General features: G+C 40.2%; 1 protein-coding gene across 4 annotated transcripts in view; it reads right to left on the reverse strand.

The window, feature by feature from the left end:
* Positions 1–23,232, reverse strand: part of RALGAPB (Ral GTPase activating protein non-catalytic subunit beta) — a 62,182-nt gene that overhangs the window by 26,053 nt on the left and 12,897 nt on the right. Inside the window, exons 6-17 of one of the 4 annotated variants that reach the window (XM_021536643.3) lie at positions 20,113–20,244; positions 18,793–18,971; positions 16,347–16,495; positions 16,019–16,235; positions 11,088–11,123; positions 9,032–9,233; positions 7,385–7,552; positions 6,506–6,620; positions 6,129–6,276; positions 3,636–3,700; positions 3,344–3,476; positions 1,248–1,369 (exon numbers count right to left, since the gene is read on the reverse strand). In XM_021536643.3, coding sequence (XP_021392318.1) covers positions 1,248–1,369; positions 3,344–3,476; positions 3,636–3,700; positions 6,129–6,276; positions 6,506–6,620; positions 7,385–7,552; positions 9,032–9,233; positions 11,088–11,123; positions 16,019–16,235; positions 16,347–16,495; positions 18,793–18,971; positions 20,113–20,244 — 1,666 coding nt within the window. Of the gene's footprint in view, positions 1–1,247; positions 1,382–3,343; positions 3,477–3,635; positions 3,701–6,128; positions 6,277–6,505; positions 6,621–7,384; positions 7,553–9,031; positions 9,234–11,087; positions 11,124–16,018; positions 16,236–16,346; positions 16,496–18,792; positions 18,972–20,112; positions 20,245–23,232 lie in introns of all 4 variants that reach the window. The other 3 variants (XM_021536642.3, XM_021536646.3, XM_021536644.3) reach the window with 3 other exon arrangements.

Here is a 23,232-nt window from a genome sequence, read left to right on the forward strand (position 1 = left end):
CAATGAGCCATGAGGATCTGCACTGTAAGGCTAAAGAACTTTATCTCCTATTCATGGCTTGTGGCTCAGCACAGGAACTGACAGACTTTTCTGCTCTGCAGCATCTGACCATGCTTATTCAAGCAGAAATGTGGATGGATTTGCTGGTGCCAGCACTGAAGCCTGGCAGCTGTACTCCACAAATGGGAGTGACAATTCAGAGCTCCAGGATTTAGCCAGAACATCCTTCAGAAGCTCATGATCTACAGCAAACAAAGTCCCCTCAAGATGAGCTTCTGAATGGCAGGTTTGTGAACCAGCACTCCTGCAGGAAAAAAAATTTTTTACTTTTCTAAGTCCCACTATAACCTGGTGCTGAACAGATAGAAGACAGGGGAACAGCCCCTACCTGAGAAAGGCTCTGGGACATGTCACCTCTAAAGACACATGCAGAACAAGTCCACACAGTAGTCCTGTAGGAGGAAGTGGTCTATTTTTTCCCACTTTGTTGTAAAGGGGAAATATATTCCAGGTCAATAATTACTTCAGTTCCATGAGAATTACACAAAGACTACAATATTTAACATTAACCCGGGGATACATTTTTTGAAAATAATGTATTTCCACATTTCCATAAGCCTGGAAGAAAAAAAATAATAAACCAAGGAGACCTTGGCTTAACCACACAAACTGCAGAAAGCCCTGACTCTGTATGGTGCTCTATAAGATCCAATAATATACATTAATTCATTTCAGAACACTTTCAAATACATTCTTCAGTTCATGCTACTGCAGTAGTGAATAAACACCCAGTCCAATATGGCTCACTGCTGACTTAATGCCCTAAAAACTGCCTGAGACACAAATTAAAAGAGAGCTGTTGAGTTCCTGAGAGATTATGACACGAAATGCTGAATTGTCACACCAGGTTATCACGGCTCCTCTAAGTACACTTCCTATTAGCAATACACTAAGTTTTATCAAGGTCTAAAAGCTATTTCCAAGATGAGAGGGAAAGGGAAAAGTGGCACAACAGAAGCTTCAGCTAAAAGACATTCCCGAGCTACATGTCCTTTGAGCCACAGTGTGTTTACACTGGCAGAAAATTACCTACAACAGCAGTACTGTTTCTTTTTAATTTCCAAACAGAATAGTTGCTGACAAAGTCAGCTACAGAATCTGTTTTGTGGCATGACTTTCACCCAAGGCAGCAGGACCACAACCACCCTGTGAGAAGGGGCCAAGGCACACCAAGCTGCATATCTCACCTTTGCCAGTCCAGAGAGCAGCTCCAGGGCAGCCAGAGAGATACTCATGTCCTGCCTCCACTGGGAGTTGAGCCTTTGAGTTACCAGGTGAATGCTACGGATCAGCAAGCCAGCAGCTGTATCTGTATGAAGAGCTAGGATATAACCCCAAAACCACACACCACAGGGAGGGAAAATAACTAAGCATTAGTGACAAAAAGCAGAGCACAGGCACAAGGCAAAGCAGACACAATACAGACATAAAATAAACCCTAACCATCTTGAAACTGGTTGATGCCTTTTGCACAGGCTAACTCCCTCACATACTCTCCCAGGCATTATAAAAACCCATTCAGACAAGCTAGCTCAATTTTAATTTTTTTAAGACATTTTGAATAATCCCAGAGCACTGCAGCATTTCAGCAACAGAACAGCCAGCTTCAGGTTTTGCTATTGTACTTAAATTGTCTGTCATGTTATGTCTTTTAGTCTCTGGAAATACATGTTTTGGTAATGTATATTAAACACTAGTAGTTGTACTGAGGAACTAAGGAGAACAAGTAATTTCAGGTATCTGTGTCAGAAGTTAACCATTCTTTCCACACCTAATGTTTATCAAAAGCTGCACTAGTTCAATAGACACAGATAATGAAAGAATCAGTGCTAGAGAAACAATTATTTTTAACCTTCTGTTTCCTTCAACCTTTAACTGAAAATTAAAAATAGAAAATGTTTTAAGTATCAGTTGTTCTCACTTCAAAATACTACAAAACATAAATACTATCCGTATTTGTTAAAATTTAAGTATGCAAATTAATGTCAGAAATAGAAAACTGCTCAATGACTAGTTATAAAGAGACATGAGAACTATGACAGATAAGGCATATCCTTCCCAAAATATAAATTACCTTATTTAACACTCAAGAACTATGTCTAATGTCATACTAGGAGCAGATTCAAGAGTCTACTATAGCTAAAGAGTAACAATAGACCATCACGTTTTCAATTTTCTCGTTTGAAGCATCCAGTGGAAATACCAATTCTTTTCATAAGCTCATTACAACCTTACCTTCTGTGCACAGTAAATTTTTAAAGTCCAATAAAATGAATACACTATAAAAATATATTTCAAGATATGTCATGGTATGAAGACTGTAATTCAAATATTTAGAAGATCTTTTAAAATCTTACAAATGAGTATTTTTACAAGCACTTGTCAATAAAAACCCACATAAATTAAACACGCAATTCATATGGTGTGCAGAAAACTAGCACTTTGATAATTTCAAACAAGCAAATCCTTGGGAAAAGTGAAAGCACCAACATGTTTATATGAATCCCTAGAATATACTGAAGCCTTTCCTGATAATCTCCCTCTTCTGGCTGTTTACAAAATTAGATGAAAAAACCACCACCAAACATTTCTAGTTGGTGATGACAGAATTGTCAGCCTAGGCTACAATACAATAAAGGTGATTTGTTTCCCCCATTTAATTGGCCAACAAAAGGAGCAAATGAAATTGTAGGATCTTGACGGCCAGCTTATCACACACAGATTTAGAACATGGATTTTACTACAGAGAGTCAAAAATGGACAGTACAAAACATAGCAAACTGAAGTTAATAAATTAAAATTAAATTAAAATAAATTCTATTGTTACAGCATATGACATCTCACAAGCCTTCTACTTACTTGCTCTATAAAAGCGAGAGTGTCTGAAATGTTCTTTAAATGTGGTTTAAGAAAAGGTGCTGCAGAGGTCAAGTGAGCATATGGAATGCTATCGAAACTAATGAAGAGCTTAATTTATAGTTGGTGTACATATATCTCATTCTTGTTGACAGAAACTAAGTGTCTTGAAAATGTTAAGTTAAAGTGTGCAAACACCTTTTTCATAGGCTTTTACATTCTGATTTTGAAAATGTTTAGAGTCCTTTAGTAGGGTTAAGACAACCAGTATGCACATGTGAATGCAGACTTGCAGCACACAGCTGGGCTATCCCCCTGGCTTCAAACACCTGGGCACATTAATCCTTTAGCCAGAAGCAAAACAGAAAAACCCAGAAAACATCAACCTGGCATACCGTGACAGAGTTTTCCAAAGAGCTAGCCTTACCATAATCCCTCAGGAGGGCCTGTGCTGGCCGCTCACTGTCAGGTGTCGTGGGCTCTGTGCTGCCACCGCTTGCAGTGCTAATGCCACTGTTTGTGCGACTGTGGCTTTTGAAGAGATTGTTTTCACCACCATTCTGCAAAGTGAAAAGGCAGTTTAGAGAGATGAGAAGACTTCTGAGTTCCCCATGCTCTCAGATACAAAAGACCAAACTTCAAGATGCTACCTGAGCCCCATTCGCAGGTAAAGTGAGGAATGCATTCCTTCTGAAGTAACTTCACAAAAAAATACTCACTGTTTCCATCTGACAGCCAATGGCTTCTAGCAGTGCTGAATCCTGAACAATATTTAACATTGCACCTGCAGAATCAGATAGAAGAAGGTAACTATGGACTACAGAAGAATTCGCTACTAAAAGTTACCAGGCACCACAGAAGGTCTAATGTAGAGGTTTCCAGTCCTGTTTTATAAAATCTCTTACTAAAACACAGGACTTGCTTTGAGTTTAGCCATTTGAAGCAGATGAAAGTTGAGACAGTTAACACAGCTTTCAGCTGTGTTAAAAATGCTTTGAACAGAATCTAAAAAAGATTGAGATGGGATCTCATCACTACATATCAATATCTCAAGGTGGGTGTCCAGAGGATGGTGCCAGACTCTAGTGGTACCCAGCAACTGGACAAAGAGTAAGTTCTACCTCAACATGAGGAAAATCGTCCTTCCGTGGAGAGTGGCAAAACACAGGAACAGGCTGCCCAGGGATGTCATGGAGTCTCCCTCTCTGAGGACATTCAAAACCCACCTGGACAGGTTCTTGTGTCACCTGCTCCTGCTGACTCTACCTTGGCAGGGAGTTAGACTGACTGATATCCAGATCTCTCCTCCAGCCCCAACTGTTCTGTGATAGGTCTGTCAAATTCCTCAGTTTGGAAAGATTTTGGCTTCACAGAAGGGCTGGAGGGGTTACTTGTCTCACATCAGACTGTGATCACTTAAAAACTCGGGTTACCTGCTTGGCAGCATCACTCCCAGATGATGAGGGAAGCAATAGGGACATGGACCTGAAACTGGCTGACACTGGCACATGTGGTGGCTTCAGTTTAAATTTTCTGCCTCCTTCCCCTGTCTCATCCATCAATGAAAATTTATAAAAATACAACTTCTGTGAAGGGAAATGATAGGACAAGGGGGAATGTTTTCACACTGAGAGAAGACAAGGTGAGGTGGGATGGTCGTAAGAAATTCTTCCTTGTGAGGGTGGGAAGGCCCTGACATAGGCTACCCAGAGAAGCTGTGGTGCCCCATCTCTGGAATAGTCCAAGGCCAGGCTGGACAGGGCTTGGAGCAATCTGGTCTAGTGGAAGATGTCCCTACCCAGGGAATGGGGGTGGAATGCATGGTGGAATAAAAGGGTAAAATGACATTAGCTTTAAAGTTTTTTTCCAACCCAAACCACTCTGTGATTCTATGAAATACACAACCTGCTGCCAAATATTTATTGGCAGAAGGAAACAAACCCTGCTATTTTTGAGAAGCTGGTGGCACATGTGAGAATTTCTACCTAAACTGGAGATTCATGAATCCCCTCCAGCCAAACCCAGCAGGAAATAACTTCATATATGGAAATAGGAGCTTAAGAGGAGGAACACAGGGCCTGTGAACTGGCAGGGATAGCATGGGAATAATAATTCCCAGTAGAAAAGCCATTCAAGTTAGAGCAGCTAACCAGCTGGCTGTGGGATTTAACAAAGCATCACCCTTAGGTGTCAGACATAGGTGTCAGAGCACCAATGCTCTGAGGGCCTCACTTGGGAACCACAGATATTCTCAACCCTTCATCAGCACTGGGTACAAATTATTCTTTCAAACTATTCTCCTCTGGTCTTCTGAGAGAAAAGAAACTGCTTAAACTATTGCAAAATAACCTTCCAAAAGTCTTTGCAGACTTGGATTTGTTTCCCTTCCTTTAACTATGCATCATTTTCTTGCCTTCCCCTGTTAAGCAGGTAAACTATCTGCCTCCCAGAACAAGGAAGACAACTCCCTCACACCACAAGATTGTTGAAAAGGAAAGTGGTAAGGGCAAGAACACCATCATGTTGAAAAAAGCACTTCTAAAAAGAGAAGAATAAAGGGGGGGAAAGTAAGAATAATAGGCATGTACATTTGTACTTATCTGAAAACATATTTAACTTGACGGATTATGCACTATTCAAGTTTTCATCATCTGCTTCCTTTCTGTGTATTCAGCATAATGTTAATCCACTGACTACCCTGAAGAACAGATTGCCAAACTGCATATTGCAGCTCCACACTCTATTCCAAAATTTTTGGATTTTGGCTGAGGATTTACACACAGCTAAAAAAATGTCATCTGTATTGTGCCAATCTGGACGACCAGTCACCAGTATGTCAATATGTTTCTTAGGCTTAACCATGCCAAGCCCTAAGATTTTTCCTCTGAAATCCATCAGTCAGGAATCCTTCCTAAAATTATGATATTTTACCTACTTCCATTTCCAGTTATGACTGACTTTCGGTGCTAGAATGTGCTTAACTTTTGCTTCTACTTTTCAAGTACTACACATAAAAAGAGAGAGATAAACAAACATGCGAGGCTTTTTAAGATGTTTTCATAGTATGAGGGAGATTACATATATGACAACCTGCTAGGAATTTAAATCTTCTTCTTGCAAAGCAACGCATCACTAATAACTCATATTATCCCAGAACAGATTAAGACAGACATTTCTATAATACAGTTAATAAATTAAAAAGCTGAAATAACCTAGTATCATTTGAGTGTTGTTGGGATCAGTTTCCGTTTGCAGAGCTCCTATAAGGATATTTACAAGTCTCAGCTTCAAGGACAGGAATGTTACTGGTTTATCATATGCTGAGCTTTCATCATTGCTGAATTTCCCTTCCAGGACAACCTGAAGAAAAAATACACTTATTTCAGTACCAATGAAGGATCATATCAGCAGGGTTTCAAAAGCCAATGCTCACAGCACACATTGCTACTGACACCTTGTGATACGGTCTTACTGTTTCACGTTCACTGGAAGAATTCCAGTACTAAAGAAAACACCCAATACAACCCATCCAAATCCCACTCCCAGGGAAAGAAATATGGAACACAAAACATAGTGATAAATGTACTACCTCAGACTTTATTGTTCCAAAATGATGAGGGAGAGGCAACAGAGACAGCAAGATGTTAATGGAAGCTCTTCTTAGCTCTGTGGGGTTTACATAGATTTTAAACTTTGAGAGTTCTCTGCAAATCAAAGCATCAGACAGTTAATCAATTTTTCACAAGAATCTGGAGCCAAACACAACTAAGTTAATATCAAATATACACCCACCCAATAGTCTTAAGTAATTTGAAGTATGCAGTGTAGCTATATCTTTTAAAGACCTAGCCAAATGAAGCAGCAGCTCGGACTTAAGCCCAGGAGATAAGTAATGCATTTTGTCTAAATGCCTAACATCAAAATGAAACATGGTACCAAGATAACACATACACTGAAGAAAGTATGCAGAGACTACTTTAAAGTGCCTAACTTTGCAAAACATTAGAAATCTATGAAGCTCTAAGAAGAACCTAATCCAATTTCATCAGTCTAAATTATTAACTTTTCCATTTAATGATGCATAAGATTACTTACTTTATTGAATACACTGTAACAACAGCCACTAATGAGTATCTTGTGAAAGTTTACTTTAAAATCAATAGGTTTTCAATATATTTTTGACATATTTCAATATATTTTCCTATTCTTAAAGGCACTGCTTTGCATCAATATGCAGCTAACAACTCATATATTTCACTTAAAATAAGCACTATGATTACTTTAAAGGAAACTGCATTAAATAAAACTGAAAATTTGAGCTTACACAGTGTTGCTATTATCACCTTCGAATACACAAACACTTATGAGCCCCACATTGCAGAATTCCTTTGGAAAAATTACGCAGGAATGACAAAAGAAAATACCTCTCAACATCTCTGATAATGTCTACATGGAAATGGCAATTTACCTGTCAGGTAGAATAGTCTCCAGAGCCGAAATGAAGTAGGGAACCACAACATCAATGCCTTTCAGGTCACAGCAGAACAGAGGAGGAGAGTTTAGAATAACACTGGCAAGAACTGGGTGGCAAACGAAATCTGCTATCTGCAAACCCTGGATTAAAAGCATGTAAAATCTGACAAAGAAAGATAAGATTTAATTATTTGCACATAAAATCATCAGAATCCCACATGATTCTGCAGCCACTATTTGATCTTCTCTATATAAAACAGAGTAAGTTTCAAAAACAGAGCTAGGAAACATTGATATAAATCTTCCCCTACATTACTTAAGCACAGGCAAACGCACCTGACCAGCTTAATAAACCCTCACAAATTACAGGTATTTCATATGGAAAGCCATTGCAGCACAGTTTTACTGAAATCTTTGACTTGTTGTAACACCCAGACTGGGACCTGAGTAAGCACAACCAGCTGGTTACTAACAGTGGATCACCTGCTCTCCACTACTCCCTTCCCATGTAAGGGTGGGAGCAAGATTTTGATTTTAACTCCCCAGTATGAGAAAAATACAGTGAAATCTTGAGGGAGACAATGGACAGAACAATGTACAGGATGTCAAGACAAAACACACTGATCAGCAATTTGGAAAACGAGACTGATCTTAACCATCATAACCACTTCAAATGAAAAAGCAAGGGCAGAAACCCAGCTACCCATCATCCTAGAGCAGTTAGCTTCTTTTGCAGGTTTTTGTTAGAGAACATGTATGCCCTCTTAAAAAATAGTTTCAAAGGTCTTGCAGACACAGAGGAATCCTACTGACTAGCCAAGAGAACATGTATGCCCTTTTAATTGTTTCAAAAGTTTTGCAGACACAGAGGAATCCCACTGACTGACCATGAGAAATATGAACTATCTATACAAAAAATACTACAACAGCCAAGAAATAAAATTGTTCAGTCTTCTGGGAAGTTTTAATGACATCTGGGACAAATGTACTTGAACAGTTTGAGAGAATCATGATTTAAAACTGATTCTCTGCCTCTAGCATTTGCTCTTTTATATAACAAAAATTTGTGAAAAAGGTATATACTATGACAGGCAATACTGCTTCATTTTCTCAGAGGTAGTCCAAACACAGCTGTTTCAAATAATGGGATATTACTTCATTTCAATACTCAGAGGGTGAAAAAAAAGTAACTACAAAAAAAAAAGATGTGATATTTACAAAAAAAACAGTGATGTGGTATTTGACAACACAAGAATCTTTATTATCTAATAAAGTGTACGAAGTCTTATGCCTGCACACTAATTTTTTCCATCTGAACAATATTCAGTGACACACTCAACAAAAATAAAAATACAGGAGGCAAGAAAGTGCCAAAGAAAATGTTCCTTCCAGCTTGAGACACCTTAAGGCACTCTCCTTCAACTGAAAATTGAAGAAAACCCAGTGGAAAGCAGCATCATGAAAATGTGAGAGGAAAACAGTGGTAGGCTTAGCCAGGAATCCCACCTCCAGCCTCTGAAGGTCAGCTAGGTGTTTTTAAACTGGCAACACAGGATTCAGACAGCAAGTGAATGCTATTCACTGGGAATTAGTCAGCATCATAAAGTTACACCAATAAAGCAACTGGAAGATAGGTCAGTACCGGGATAGGTAAGCTGGCAATATTTCCTCCCCAGTCTTCTTGCTACAAAATATCCTACACAGTGTCCCGCATGCCTCTGCCCTTCCTGCTTCATAGTTGTCTGGGAATTCACTTGCATCAAACATGGCGTTGGAAGCCATAGTGTCTGTGGACATTTGGGATCCTTTCCGGCGGAACTCCACACTAGCCTGCGTTGCTATAGCTGGGAAGAGAAAAAACAGCGTTTCACTGTGCGTGATAACATACAGAATAGGCTCATGGGATCCTGGACACAAAGATCAAGTCCAATTTAGTAGTTAACATGAAGCTATTAGTTCACTATATTTGAGCCAGTGCCTCTGTTTAGGAAGTATTTGTGGGTGTACCTAACTTGTTTACTTCATAAGTAGGACAACAAATGACCTTCATATCCTAGAGATTGTCCCAGATTTTTGCTGGGAAGAGAATGCTTATATGCAATACTACCTTCCTACCCTCTCTCAAAGGGCAAGAATCTGCCTTTCCGGGCCCACAAAAATGAAATGCCACTTTCCCTTGCTCCCTCAAAAAAGTTTTTGATGGTGCCATTACTATAGACCTTCAAGGAAGTGCTTCGCTTCAAGCTGGCCTACTCATCTCATGCTGCCCTGAATACCAAAATACCAATTGGCTTTCATCCAGTTTTGTTGCGCTAACATACTTACTAAAAAAAAAAAAAACCAAACAAAACAACAACAACAAAAAAAAACCCAACCAGAAAAACAACCAAAAACTTTTAATGCTCCATATGACAAAGAGAAGGTTGTGGAATCCCATTCTCCTAATTTAGTCCCTCTCCTCACATGATCATTAAAACTGCCAAACAAATAAGAGAGCCTCCAGACAGCAGCTACCATGGGCTGGCCATCTCCTGCCCATGAAGCTCCCTACATGAAGCTCTGCGACCCTCTCAGGGGGTCCTAACCTGGTTCTGCCCACCTCTGTGCCCCCTCTCCCTTCCTGCAGGCCAGTTTTGCCAGTCCACACCACTCCAATCCATGTCTTTCTGGAGAGATTTCTGGTCTCCCTTTCACACATCAGCATTGTGTGGATACAAGACCACTTGCCCTATTGACTGCATCCTTTCTTCCAGGACAGCTACCAAAACAAAATATATACTGCACTCAATGTGTTGGTTTTTTTTTTTCTATTTTTTTTCCTCTTCAATGGACAGCTTTGCTCTAGGATTACTAACATCTTAAAGAGTGTGTTCTTGTTTTTAGCTAAGACTAGATGGATTTCCAAAACTTTCATAAACTACAAAAGCAAACAGCAGACCATGTGTACTCCTGACATAATTACACCTATGTGTTTCTACCAGCAAAAGAGAACTTCTCTGTGGGAACCCAGGACAGGGGGATATTCACCTTGCCCTGGGTTCCCACACTTCTCCTGTCTTAGCTCTGGGACACTGGGGAACAGCAGGTTCACAGTCAGCCTTGCAAACAAAGGCATGTTAACAATTTAGCAGTTGGAATACCTGATAATTTACAGATAGGGTGCTTTTTTCCTTCTGTTTTAAAGGAAATGTCTTAATGACAAGTGCCTACTCCTAATTTTTTGTTCTCAAATTTATCATTTAACCTATGTTTACCTCATAAATTTTCATTGATGTTAAGCAGAAAATAAGTACAAATCTTTATGTATCTTCCCATGAGCCATTTTTTGTCCTAAATAAGCTATCCAGCAATATACTGTAGTTGGAAAAAAACACTACATGCACAATGCATACAAATCAAACACTAAGTCTGTAAAATAAGCTTTAAGTAAAAAAAATATGGTTAGTGCAAAGTCCTGAAATTCATGACATGATCACAGACTAAAGTACAGAAAAGATGGGTCTGATTCAGGCAGATTAATTTGCTTTTGCCAACAATCCTTCCCATTCAAAAACACACACAAAAAATTACTTGTCTTTTTCAAGTAAAAGTGCAAAAGCTACAAGAGACAATGAGAATGAATTTACAAATAAAATATGGGATTATGGAGAAAGAAAAGCATGACAGCAATTAAGGAAAAGCTACTGGTTCCTACTTACAAGATTTATAAGAAAGAAGAATTTGGATAAAAGATGCTGCAAGATAATAGAAATAAAATGGAAACAAATCAAAGGACAGCAGTAGTTATAAAATACTTTTTAGATGGTGAAATTGTAATATAAGTTAAGAAGCTTTTAGCTTTCTAGAAAATAGATTAAAAGCTTTATGATACAGCAAGCTTGTTAAACACATAAGAAATTGGCATACAGGTCCAAAATTATGATTTTGAAAGTACCATGCAAAACAATGAACAAAAAGTTACAAAATACGACTAAAATTTAGAGCTTTTCATGTCAACATACACCAGTTCTTTAACAGAAGGTATTAACCCTTCTCAGCTCACAGACCTCTCCCCCATGTTGCAGTGCACATGGAGCATATACCACGCTATCCTAAGGCTCCTCTGAAATGGGGTATGTCTTGCAGAGGGAAAATTACTTACCTGCAGTCTCCTCACAGCAGCACTCCTCCTTCCAAACCAGGAGCTCTCAACAGTAGTACAGCTCCTATTTTCCTAAGCCAAGTTGCTAATAACCAGAATACCTAAGCATGTCTCCCCTGACCACTAGCTTCATTAACAATCTTCCAAAGCAGAAACAAAAGGCAGAACACTCCCAAAAATATTAACATCTCAAACAACACCCAGAGAGAGAGTAAGAACTCCAGCAGCCAGGTACTACCCACCATCTGGGGAGAGCTACTTCTTTGAACAGGCAGAGTCAGACCTGTAACCAAGCCCCTCAGCAGCACTCACTATGACCCCAGGCAGAGCTGCTTAGAATTTTCTTCTAGACCCCCAGAAACATTCTGTGGGACATTAATGACAGTAGGGCCAGAAGAGGTGAGGGTAACGATATACCTCAAAGCTCTACAATTGCAAACAGCTCAAAGACAATACCAGCAAGCCCTGAAGTGCATCCTTCAGCTGCTATGAACTGCAGAGCTGGCATCATTTAGGTACAAGGACTGAGAATGAGCCGATCAGATCGGAAGATTCAGTCGCTGAAATGCTGGCACAAGGTGCTGGTGAGCCTCTCCCCACTCTCAGAGGCTGAGGACAGTAGGTAGCAGTATCATGCAATGTACAGCCAAGCTTATCTGAAACACATCCTGCCACTGAACCTGCCCTGGTACAGATAAGACACACCCCAAGCTGTCATTCTTGGGTTAACTTCATAGAGGCTTGTAGCCAATTTCTTACGAAGGTGTTATCTATCACAGGGATCTATTTATCCCACATTATCAACTACATAAATGCCACACACCCATCTAATTCTAATGACTACACCATCAGGACCTAGCTGCTTTCAAACCACCTATGCATCTTCCAACCAGCCATTTTTACTCTCTCACCACAACAGTGATGTTTATCGGCTGCCCACCATAAAGCTTCACCATTAAAGTCTATGTGCAGAAACTAAAACCTGGTAAAGACACTCAAGATCCAAAAGCATCATGTCAACGATGTCAACATCATTGCTCTGCTTCAGAATCCAGACAATGACACAGGACTACCTTGAAGGACAGGGCTCAAAGAGCAAAGAGGACAATTGCTTTCCAGGTGATAACCTCCAGCAGCAGCCAACTGTACACAGATGACTTCCAGCTCCTCTTGAGAGAGAACAATTTTCTCATCCCAAAGACAAAACCAGAACAACCACAAATGTGGAATACCTACAGTTTTCCAATCAAGAGCTGGTACAAGAATTTCACCCATGAGATGACAGAAAACTGAAAATCTGTGAAGCAGCAGTTAACCTGACAGAATCAGGAGAGTTGAGGCTGAAGGGGCCTCTGGAGATAGTCAGACCTCCCCTGCAACGCAGGGTCAAGTAGAGCAAGTTCAGTTACCCTTCTATACATTTAGACAGTTTTTCACCTCAAGACTTACAAAAAGCTTGACATTTTTTCCACCCATCATTTTTTGTAATCTCCTTTCTGGAGGTTAAAGTTCTAGTGGTAAAAGGTGAGATCCTGGAACAAGGTAAAAAGGAAGGGTAGAGGGTTATTTATTCACATCAGCTTGATCAAGTGCGCTTTATTTCCCAGAGTTCATCAAAAAGATATGCTGTAAGATGGGACAAGGACAATGTGTTTGGCTCTGTGTGTCAGCAGGATTTGTTTAAAAGAACCAAACTAAATTCTTAACTTCAGCTTGAGACCACAGCTCATCCACAGGATCCCTGAAAGGCATTGCACTGAGCTCATTAATTTCTCTTTGGTAATCACATCATAGGGATTCTCAGCAAGACTGTGCCATGCAACAGAAGAGGAGTGAGAAGCACACATTCAAAAATGCAGTGTTCCAGAAATGTCCCGGGCACAAAGGTCTCTACAGGACCAAGGAGCAAGTAGTAATACTTTTGCAAAATGGTTCTCAGTCCTCCAGCCAGTAATGAAACAAAGAAGATATATCAGACAGCCAAAAGAGAAAGAATTCTTAACTGCATGGCATTGAAATAAATCAAATATTAGAAGGGTTTAAAGCTGCCTAGTTCTTATACAGCTCCAGTTCCAGACCTAAAGAAAAATTGTGTGAGGGCCAGTGCAAGGCAATACTACATGGCAAAGCTGATTTTAAGTGCAGACAATTCCCAATCAAAACATTTAAAGCACCCATAAAAATAATAGTGCTTCCTGAAGCTAATGCTAAGATTATCAACAGCAGTATCAGACACAGTAAGAATATTCCAGCTAGTAGTTGAAGTGTCATGGCTACAAAGGATAGCAGATGGACCAAGACATACAGGAATAGCCAAACTGCAGCTGTAAAGCATCAGATTTATTTTGGACATTTTTTCTAAGGGTAGGGACTGTGGCAGCTAATTATCCCTTCTCTACTGGCCCTCCTCCTCAGAGCTACCTCTACACTGGGCAGCAGGAGCAGGTGGATGGGCACAATGTGCAGATGTGATTGTTATTGATAGGCCCACTTCTGTAATGGGGGGGGAGCCTAACACAGACTCCTCCTGACCCACCTCATCAGCCAGCATAGCACCTCCTGCCTTATGCTCTTCAAGGAAGAAGATTTCACTTGGATGCATCAGCATCACAGGTCAGATTCCGAGAATAAAAACTTTATTATGTGTATTTAAACCTCATTCAAAAGACACTGATGCTTCAAGTCTGCAGAAACTCCAGGGGCCTGGCCCTTTACATGTCTTGCTCATTTTCCCACCTTAAGCAGAGGCTGAGCAAAATAATAAATCAGGCAATCAGAGTTTGGGGCCTCTCTACAGCGTTTCAGATGTAGGGGTCCACACTCTCCTTCAGCCAGCCCACCTTGGCACTACCCTGACCAGTGACCTTACACAGCAGTAACAATACCCTGCAAGGGCAGCAGACACTTCATTAACAATCTTCCAAAGCAGAAACAAAAGGCAGAACACTCCCAGAAACATTAGTTAATTTATTAGTTAATTAGTTAACTTTCCATACGTTAATTCAGTCTTCAAAATTGCTAAAAAAGCAGGACATGATACAGACAGGTTCCTAGGAGTCCACCAACATCATTGTGTCAGAACCACTGCTGCTAATACACAACAGATCATGCAATGTGCAAAGACTGGTCTCACTATAGATAGCTTGGAAGAGCACAGAGGAGAAACAGAATTAACTCAATTCCAAACAATTGTCTTTGGTCTTCAGAAAGCCAGCAAATATCCCTGTAAGACTAGTAACACAACAATTTTCTGATTACTGTTAGGTGATTTAAGACATTGCATATATGAACAGAAGGCCCTGTAACCCCTTCAAGGAAATTAAGCCTTTGGATTCCAGATGATGTACTTCTGCCAGCATAACAACACCTCTGTTTAACGTTGACACTTTTGCATAAACACCATCTAAGCTGACATCCTTCCTTTAGAGGTTAAGCATTTCATTAAAATTGCTCAAAAACCAGGCTATGTCAAAATCTGCAACCGAACACATCCTCAAAGGATGCCTTGCTCCCTCCTAAGCTCAGCTGTTTCCCTACTCATGAGTCATAGGCCTTTTACAAAGAGATTCCGAACTCCTACCACAGACACCCACAAAGAACACTTTCAAAAAATGATGTGCTACATACCTAAAAACACCTTTAGAAGATCCCAAATCCTAAGCTTTCACACAAGAATTTGACACAATAAACAAGGAAGATCACCAGTTTAATTTTTCTTAGACCAGTGAGTTACTGACAAATTGATGAATAGATCTCTCAGAAAAGTTAGCAGACATTCAAAATACACAAGGAACAGGAAAACTGCAAGGAGTGAGAAAGATTATTCTTTTCTGAATATTATTACTGAAAGTAAGATGAGAGCTAAAAAGCCTCTCTGAGCAGAGCACCAATTCTGTTATATCTCAAAACATCTAACCTCTGCAGCTGAGCAAAGCACAGGAGACAAAATAAGTTTGGCAGTTAAGGGTTGAAGGCAACAAAGACATCAAGTCATTAAGGGGAACACACAGCAATCATAACAGATAGGTAGCAACTTCACTAGCTATTTTAAGGACTCCTGTTTCCATAACACTCTACAAAACCAAGAAGTATTGCTTTGTGCACTGTGTGGAGCAATGTAGGACAATTTTTCAAATATTAAAGAGTCGATATAAATAGTTACTATTAATCATAGATACTCAAGCAGATTTCAAACTAAGAAGTGGACTCCTACCATATGATTTCCTCCTTAAACGCTTAATAGCATTTTCCCCAATATCATAATAGGAAGTGCCATGCTTGTTAATAGAGTAAGAAGTGGACTTTTAAACTTAGAAATCCCCAAACAGCTGCTCAGCTAATAGCAGATGCTAGCTCAGCTTAAGGGATTAATTAAAACAGAGCACTTCAGATTTTACTTTTTTTTGATTATGCGCATGTTAATCTTGCAGGTAGGAAATGTCAAGAAAACAAAGAAAAAAGTGTACATATATTTTTTTTAATATTTACCAGTCATGCTGCTGTCTCTGTTTATTCCATTATGAAGTTTACAGTGAACAAATGCTGCATCAAATAACCATGATCCAAAGAGGTTCAAGATGCTGTTAACCTTTGGCCTGCGAGGAGCTGGAAGTGGCCGAGGCTCAGAGCTTGTCTGGTTTGGGCTAGAGAGTGGAGATGTAGAAGAGGGTTGGTGCTGCACTTTTGAAGCATGTGCAGTAGTTACCTGTTTGAACAGAAGAACAGAATCAGCTCCTAACATCAAGAAAATTACTTCCTCTAACTGAAGAAACAATCCAAAGGGTCAGCTACTCAAACACAGAGTACGAAATCTTACAGTGCTGGTTTTCATCGTCACTTTGTTTACAGTCACTGCCCGATGCCTCCGGTTGTGGGGTGGAGTGGTGCTGGTAGCAGTGCTCTGGGGCATGCTTAGCCTGTTCACTGGCGTGGGTGGTGCGCTGTCTGACCGGGGTCGGGAAATGCCTGTAAGGCCAGAAATAAAGCAGGCTTTCAGCAATAATTCCATGGGCTCACAGAGAGCAGGCCATTAATAAGCATAGGAGCCTTTGGTCAATAGCCATGCCTCCCCCCATTCCCCACAACAGCAGTAGCAACAAAAACCACCCCTCCCTATTTTACTATAAGCAGAAATAAATGCATAAGCAAATTAAAATAGTAATTACATCAGATAAGCAATTGATTAAAAAATACCAAAGGACCCCACACCTTAAGGCTGTGGGAAATCACAGATGGGAAGAACCAGTCTAGAAGCAGGCAGAGGGAAAGGAGCAAGGTTCACTTGCCAAAGACAATTTCACAGCTCATTCTGCCAAAAATTCAGGTGCCTCTCACCTTTGCCTTTCTTTCTTAGTCATAACTCCCACACCTTTTTCTGAGACATCTCTAAGATGTCTGGCCCTTAAAGCCAGCTTAGCTCACTAAACTAAGATGAAACCCCTCCACCACACAGCTTTCTGCTCAGTTTGAGCTGAATCAGCTGCTGAACGGTCAAATACTAAGGCAGCACAAAAGACAGAGTAAGAAAGCAGAGCAAGCTATAATTTTTCTGGCAGCAGCAGGCCAATAGACCAGTTTTCATCCAGCTTCAGGGAAATTCATGGTGTACAGAGCTCTTCCCCATCAGAATCAGAAGGAACTCAACATCCACAACACTTGAAGTGACAAACACCACTTTTGCCCATTTTAATGAATTCCAATACCCAAGTCCACCATTTGAAAAATGAAGTGGGGAAGCACAGTGTGCTTGAGAATTTGACACAGATGTCACAGATGATTTTATTTTGACCATGTTAATAAAAGCACCCAAGTACTTTTCATAACACATTATAGAACAATTTGCTCCAGCTAAATCATCAGTGTTACAGCCCAGGCAGAGTATGCACTATGAAACCTATTGTTTTGGTACATTTGGCTGGAAAAGAGGATGTACTATTTTGCCAAATGCATCATGTAGGTACCAGGGAGAGCAAGATAAAACCCTATGTTTTAGCACTTGTGACAGAAGGTAATGAGCTCTCCCATCAGCCTTCACTGAAGATCTTTCTGCAGCTCTCAAGTCTGCCTGAGCACTCTCCTAAACCACACCTACAGCCTGAATTTAATTTCACTAAGAAATCTCCTGTGTCCCAATGCTTTGTAGTCTCCATCTCTGCACTCCAGATAGGCTATTATCACTCTGGTTGCTTTATCTTGCTACAGGACCTTCAGAAGTCTTAAGTGTCTGATTCATAAAACCACAGAATAGCTTGGGTTCAAAGGGACCTTAAAGACTCTCCATTCTATTCCCAGCCACAGGCAGGGACACCTCCCACTAGACCACTTTCTTCCAAGTCCAGTCCAACCTCACCTTGGACACTTCCAGGGAGCCAGGGGCAGCCACAGCTCCTCTGCACAACCGCCAGGGCCTCATAAACCCTCACAGGGAAAAATTTCTTTCCAATATGCAATCTACCCTGCCCTCTGTGCCCCTAGAGCCTACTCTTCTCCAGGCTGATGGTCTCATTCCACTGGCAGGTTTTTTTCTAATAATGTTTACCTATCTGCTCTAGTCTCCTGCAATCTCTCATCAGTTCACACTTTTGGCAGATGACATTTGTTTGCACACATTTAAGCAGGAAAGCAGGCAGCTCTTCCAAGTTTACAGTAGTATTCCCTGAAGAACTTTCAGTAAGTCTGAAGCATACTAAATGTAATGCTTTAAATTTCAGGTACTACATTCTCTTTCTTAAAACTAACCAGCTAGAGCTACTCAGTTACCAGCAGACACAAATAAACATAATTCTTCTACTCAGCAATAGTAGTAATCCACTAACCATAAACTAAGGGGAACTTCACAAAGATCTGAAGATGACAGTCCAAATTCAACACCTTATAAAACAGGCACACAGCAGCTGCCACAAAGATTAGAAACATGGCAGTGAGTGCTCACAACACACTAGAGCATAGCACTTGCATTGGTGATTAGATGGAAAGAGAAAAGAAGCCTTGTTTGGGAAAGAGATTCCTGGCTTTATTTTGTATTTCTGATTTATTTGTTTTGCATTTGAAACTAAGGCCGTCTACAACTTCATGCATTCAAATGTTACTGTTGTGTATACAGATATTTTTAGAAGTTATCTCAAGTCTCCTCCTCATCAATTCCAGAATATACTTGCAAAAGATTAATTGCTATTGCTGTATTTATGGAGAAAACAGATTCAAAGAGAACAAAATAACAAATGAATAATCCTAGCTATCCATGGGCAAGACAAAAGCATTACCTAGGAATGCATCCACTAAACAGCTGATTCCGCGCATGGCTCGAAAGAATATTTGAGGCAGATGCTTAAGGCAGGGGTACTGATTCAGTTCTTGAGTCATCCCACTCACATTCAGAAACTGCTCCTGAAATTTGGGGGTAGAGCTAATAATGGCTGGGTTACTCAAATCCACAGGATTACTGCACAGAAAAAGAGCAAAATCTATGTTAGTCTGTTTGAGAACAGCTGTTAAAATTTAAAAACACTTGGAAGATGCAATAGTTTAAGGCATTCAAATAACACCACAAACCAGCATCCAATATTAATACATTCTAGCCTTCCATTGCAAGAAAGCAATTTTCTCTTCCTGGGTTGGCAGTATATAGCTGCCTTCATTTCAAACATTACCCAAACACACTGAACAATTATAGTAAAATAAAACAAACCACAGCACAGACTTGCTAGACTAATTATTGCAGCAATAATAGTTACTTATGAGGTCTTTTGAACCCAGTTAAGAGTTGCTTATATTGTTATTCTAGAAAAGTAAGCAACAAATTAAATACTGTCAAACAGTGACAAGAAGGAGAGTAAATTGTAGAAGTTTGACCAATTTTTCCTGACTGACTCAAATCCTGAAACAGCAAATTTGTCAACTCCAAATTTGAAGAGTACAGTACTTGTGACATTAGCACTACAAATGAAGAAAGAGGGCTTTTTAGTTAGTTAAGTAAATTTTAAATAACCTAATGTTTATCTAGTTTTAACTATTAAATAGTATGTTGTATGAATTTTTTTTATATTCTGGCCATTGAGAACATTAATGTAATGCCATGTCCAAGTCTTTAAAACAAAACACAGCATTTGGTTCAGCTGTGCATTTAAGAAAGATTAACATGTATGGTAAAATTAAGTGTATAGATTTCTTCAAAAAATAAATATCTACACACCCATTTTAAAAATAAATTGTAAGTTACATTTACCCTGGAGAATAAATGGAAGTCGTAAGCAACTCTCAGATCTATTGTTCAGCTTTTCCTGTTTGTTATCTCAGAGAAACAAAATTCTATTGAACTCTTGTTTTCTACATCCCCTAAAATGCCAAATAGCTAAAATAGTTTTTAATTAACTGAAGCAGCTTACATTTTGAAAGAGTTAGAATTCAAAGCTGAACACCACTCACAGCCTGCCCCGAGTTGCTGCATGGCACTGGCACAAGTCTCTCATTTGATTCTATTTATGTGCTTAATCTTGGCAATCTCCAGAGTAATGTTTCATTTGTCATGCAAATGTTACAGCTGATGCAAGAACAGGAACAATGGATGGCTGTAATTACAATACCTCAGCATATGTAAAAAGCGAAACCATGTTTGTGCAACACACTCATTATCCATTTCCAGCGGAATCAGACCAGCATCTTCATCTGGAATTTTGAATGGAGGAAATGAAGGTCCATATGTAAAACGCAGCAACCTAGAAAGCAAGTCAGACAGACCTGTCCTTCAGCTCAAAAATTTAATATTGCCTTTGCATCCCAAAGGTATCAGTAGTCCACGGGTGAGTCCACAGGCAGCAATGCAACATCCCAAGTTTTCCTAGAGATCCCATTTTATACAATCTCTCAGCCTTGGATGGTGCACACCTGGAGCCTGCCTAAAGACCAGCCAAACCCAAAAGCTATTAAGGCACAAGACCCCTCAGTGGCTCTCCCATCCCTTAGCCAGAGGGATCACCAGTTATCACAGCCACATCTGGCAAAACATTACATGTGAAGGAAGAAGGAATTTTTATTTCTTTAAAAGAAGAAATTCAAGCCCTTATCCTCACAGCTGTTTAGCTCAAGCTCTCAATGACACTAGCAAGTCATATTAGGTTGCAGCTCTAAATTCCAGCTCATGATTGATGATTTACATTGTACCTCAGCACCCTGAGCAGCACCCACTGTTGACCTACAGGTAGCACAAGATTTGCAAGCCACAGTTTAGTGAGTTCTTCAAAACAGATGCACCACATCTGCCAGAGGCTGGAATCCACAGACCAACAAAGAGCGAACCAGTGATCCAGTGGCATAAGGACAATGCTCAGGCAAATGGTGTAACTACCTGAAGAGTCATCAGTGACCTTCACTGAGCTCCTACTGTCTAATCTAACCCCTGCTTCTTACCCAGCTTCACCAAATTACAGTTCCATTTCCCTGATAAACATAATCTTGATGTTTTCTAAAGGAATGGAAGAGATCTGCACTGCACCTTCTCAATATCACAGCATTCCCAGAAATCAGTTTGTCTTTCCCTAAGCTAACTTCTTTGCAATGGTCAGGAAATGTCCCACTCATCCTTACTCACTTACTAAGCCATACAGTTTTCTAAAGTCATTACAACTAGGGGAAGAGAAGAAGAAAAGTAGTCTATGGCTGACTCCTAAACCAAGAGTCAAACAGGTTGAATTTCCACCTGCCACTTCTTCCAGCAGTGGGTACTACAGTAACTTGCAGCCAATTAAGACAAGTGTAGCCTATTTACAGTACTTTACCTGGGCAGAAAAGCAAGAGCTTTAGGACATGAGGCCTTCTCCAGATGCAAGCTGGTGGTGGAGCTGCAGTGACAACTGCAGACTGAACTCCCTGAAGGGAGACTGGGGAAGAGGCTTGGAAATGCCAACCCTGTGCATAACAAAGGGCACTGGACTTGTAGCTCAACACTGCAAGAGCTGAGGACTAGAGAGGAAGAGCCAAGACTTGCACAAGCTTGGACTGTGAGGGGATAAAAGCCCAGGAGTCCTTTTTGGGGATGCTCCTTGGAGGCACCAGCTCAAGCTGTTTCTGTGTTACTGTGCCAGGAATAAAGGACTTGATGGAAAAAGACATCTCAGACTCCCATGGGAAACCTGGAGTCAAACTGGTGAGGAAAGAGGGTCTGCCTGTGAGAGTGGGAAGTGCAGAGAGTCAAGCAGGGCACTCCTCGGCTCACTGGAGCTGCTGCTGCAAAGGGGCTTCAGTCCCAGCAGTTAAAGTCACTGGTGTTGGAAGAGTGACTGTAAGAGAGTCTTGGGAATGGTCAGACTGGGAAGTTTCCTTAAAACCAGAAATACACACATCTATACCAGGCAGCAAATGCTCTCCACCCCTGTGTCCACCTACATTTAGTGTCCAGAGGCATAACCCCATGGTATGTTTTTACTGAGGAATCACCTGGCTCTAAAAGACCCAAAGGAGCCTGGCTCAACCCCATGCACCGTCATGCCCCACACCACTGCCTGGCAACACAGTTCACTGCTTCAGTTCTCCCTATGACTGAAATAAAACAGTTTTTCAAAGAGCATGACCAAATCTTTAACAACATATGGATCATTTTCAAGAATGATGGAAGACAGAAATAAATTTTAAGCCACACATCCAAGACAGTTAAAATATATTTAAAGCAATCTAGATGGGGTGAAAGTAATATCTATTGGTATGGCAATACAATTAAAACTCCAGTTTCATCCTGCTAAAAATCATAACCAAGGACACAAATTGACACTGCATATGTGTACAGATTTTGTACAGATACATTTTTCCATACAGTTTTAATTTGAAACATTTACTCTCAGCTTATTGCTAATAAGCTGATTCACAGAACTCTTTACTAAAACATTTTAACTGTTTGAAGCTGGAGCTACATTGAAGTATTAAAAATGCAGCTTAAAATACCACTGAACTTAAAGCCAGCCTCAGAGGAGCCTAATCTTCCCTGCCTTGGTATCAGGCATAAACCAGTATTACTGAACACAGACTAAAACATTCCAGAAACCCTGCATACTCCTGTGCACCAACAGAACCAAGACTGTTAGTCAACAATGGGAGAGGAAGTGTAGGCACAGTATGTGGTACAGAACACCAACACATGTTTTGAGACAGAGCTGTTCTTTTCAGATCAGTGAATCATAAAGTATTTTCCGTTATGCAATGCTACATCTAACAAGCTAAAAATAGCTGAAGAAATAGCGTGGGAAATACACAGAACTTGCATTGCAGCTTTATTTCCCAGGGGCTTAACAAATAGCTGCATAACCTGGAAAAATCTACTCACACTTCACATTTTGACAGGTAATTCAAAGCAGAAGTTTTCAAAGTTATAATAAACCCTTGCAGAATAAATACACTATTGAATATTTCACAATGCAGCAATTTTAACACATCTTTGAACTTCTACAGAAATAAGTTACTGATATTTCAGGAGAGCTGGAAGGAGACCCAGTTGACTCTCTTACAAGTAATTAATTCAGTTCTCTCCTCCAACAGTCTGAGATTCGTCCCACAAAGACTTCACACCAAAAAGAGCTCAATATTAAGGGTACTGATACTCTCCTCACTGTTCAGAACCTTCTATTACAGCTGAAACTCTCCTGACAGCCCCAGATGCGAGTGTTCCTTCAATCATTTGCAGGTGATACCGAGGTGGGCAGGAGCTGACCTACTGA

Source organism: Lonchura striata, chromosome 17 (assembly GCF_046129695.1).
Source record: "Lonchura striata isolate bLonStr1 chromosome 17, bLonStr1.mat, whole genome shotgun sequence".
NCBI lineage: Eukaryota > Metazoa > Chordata > Aves > Passeriformes > Estrildidae > Lonchura > Lonchura striata.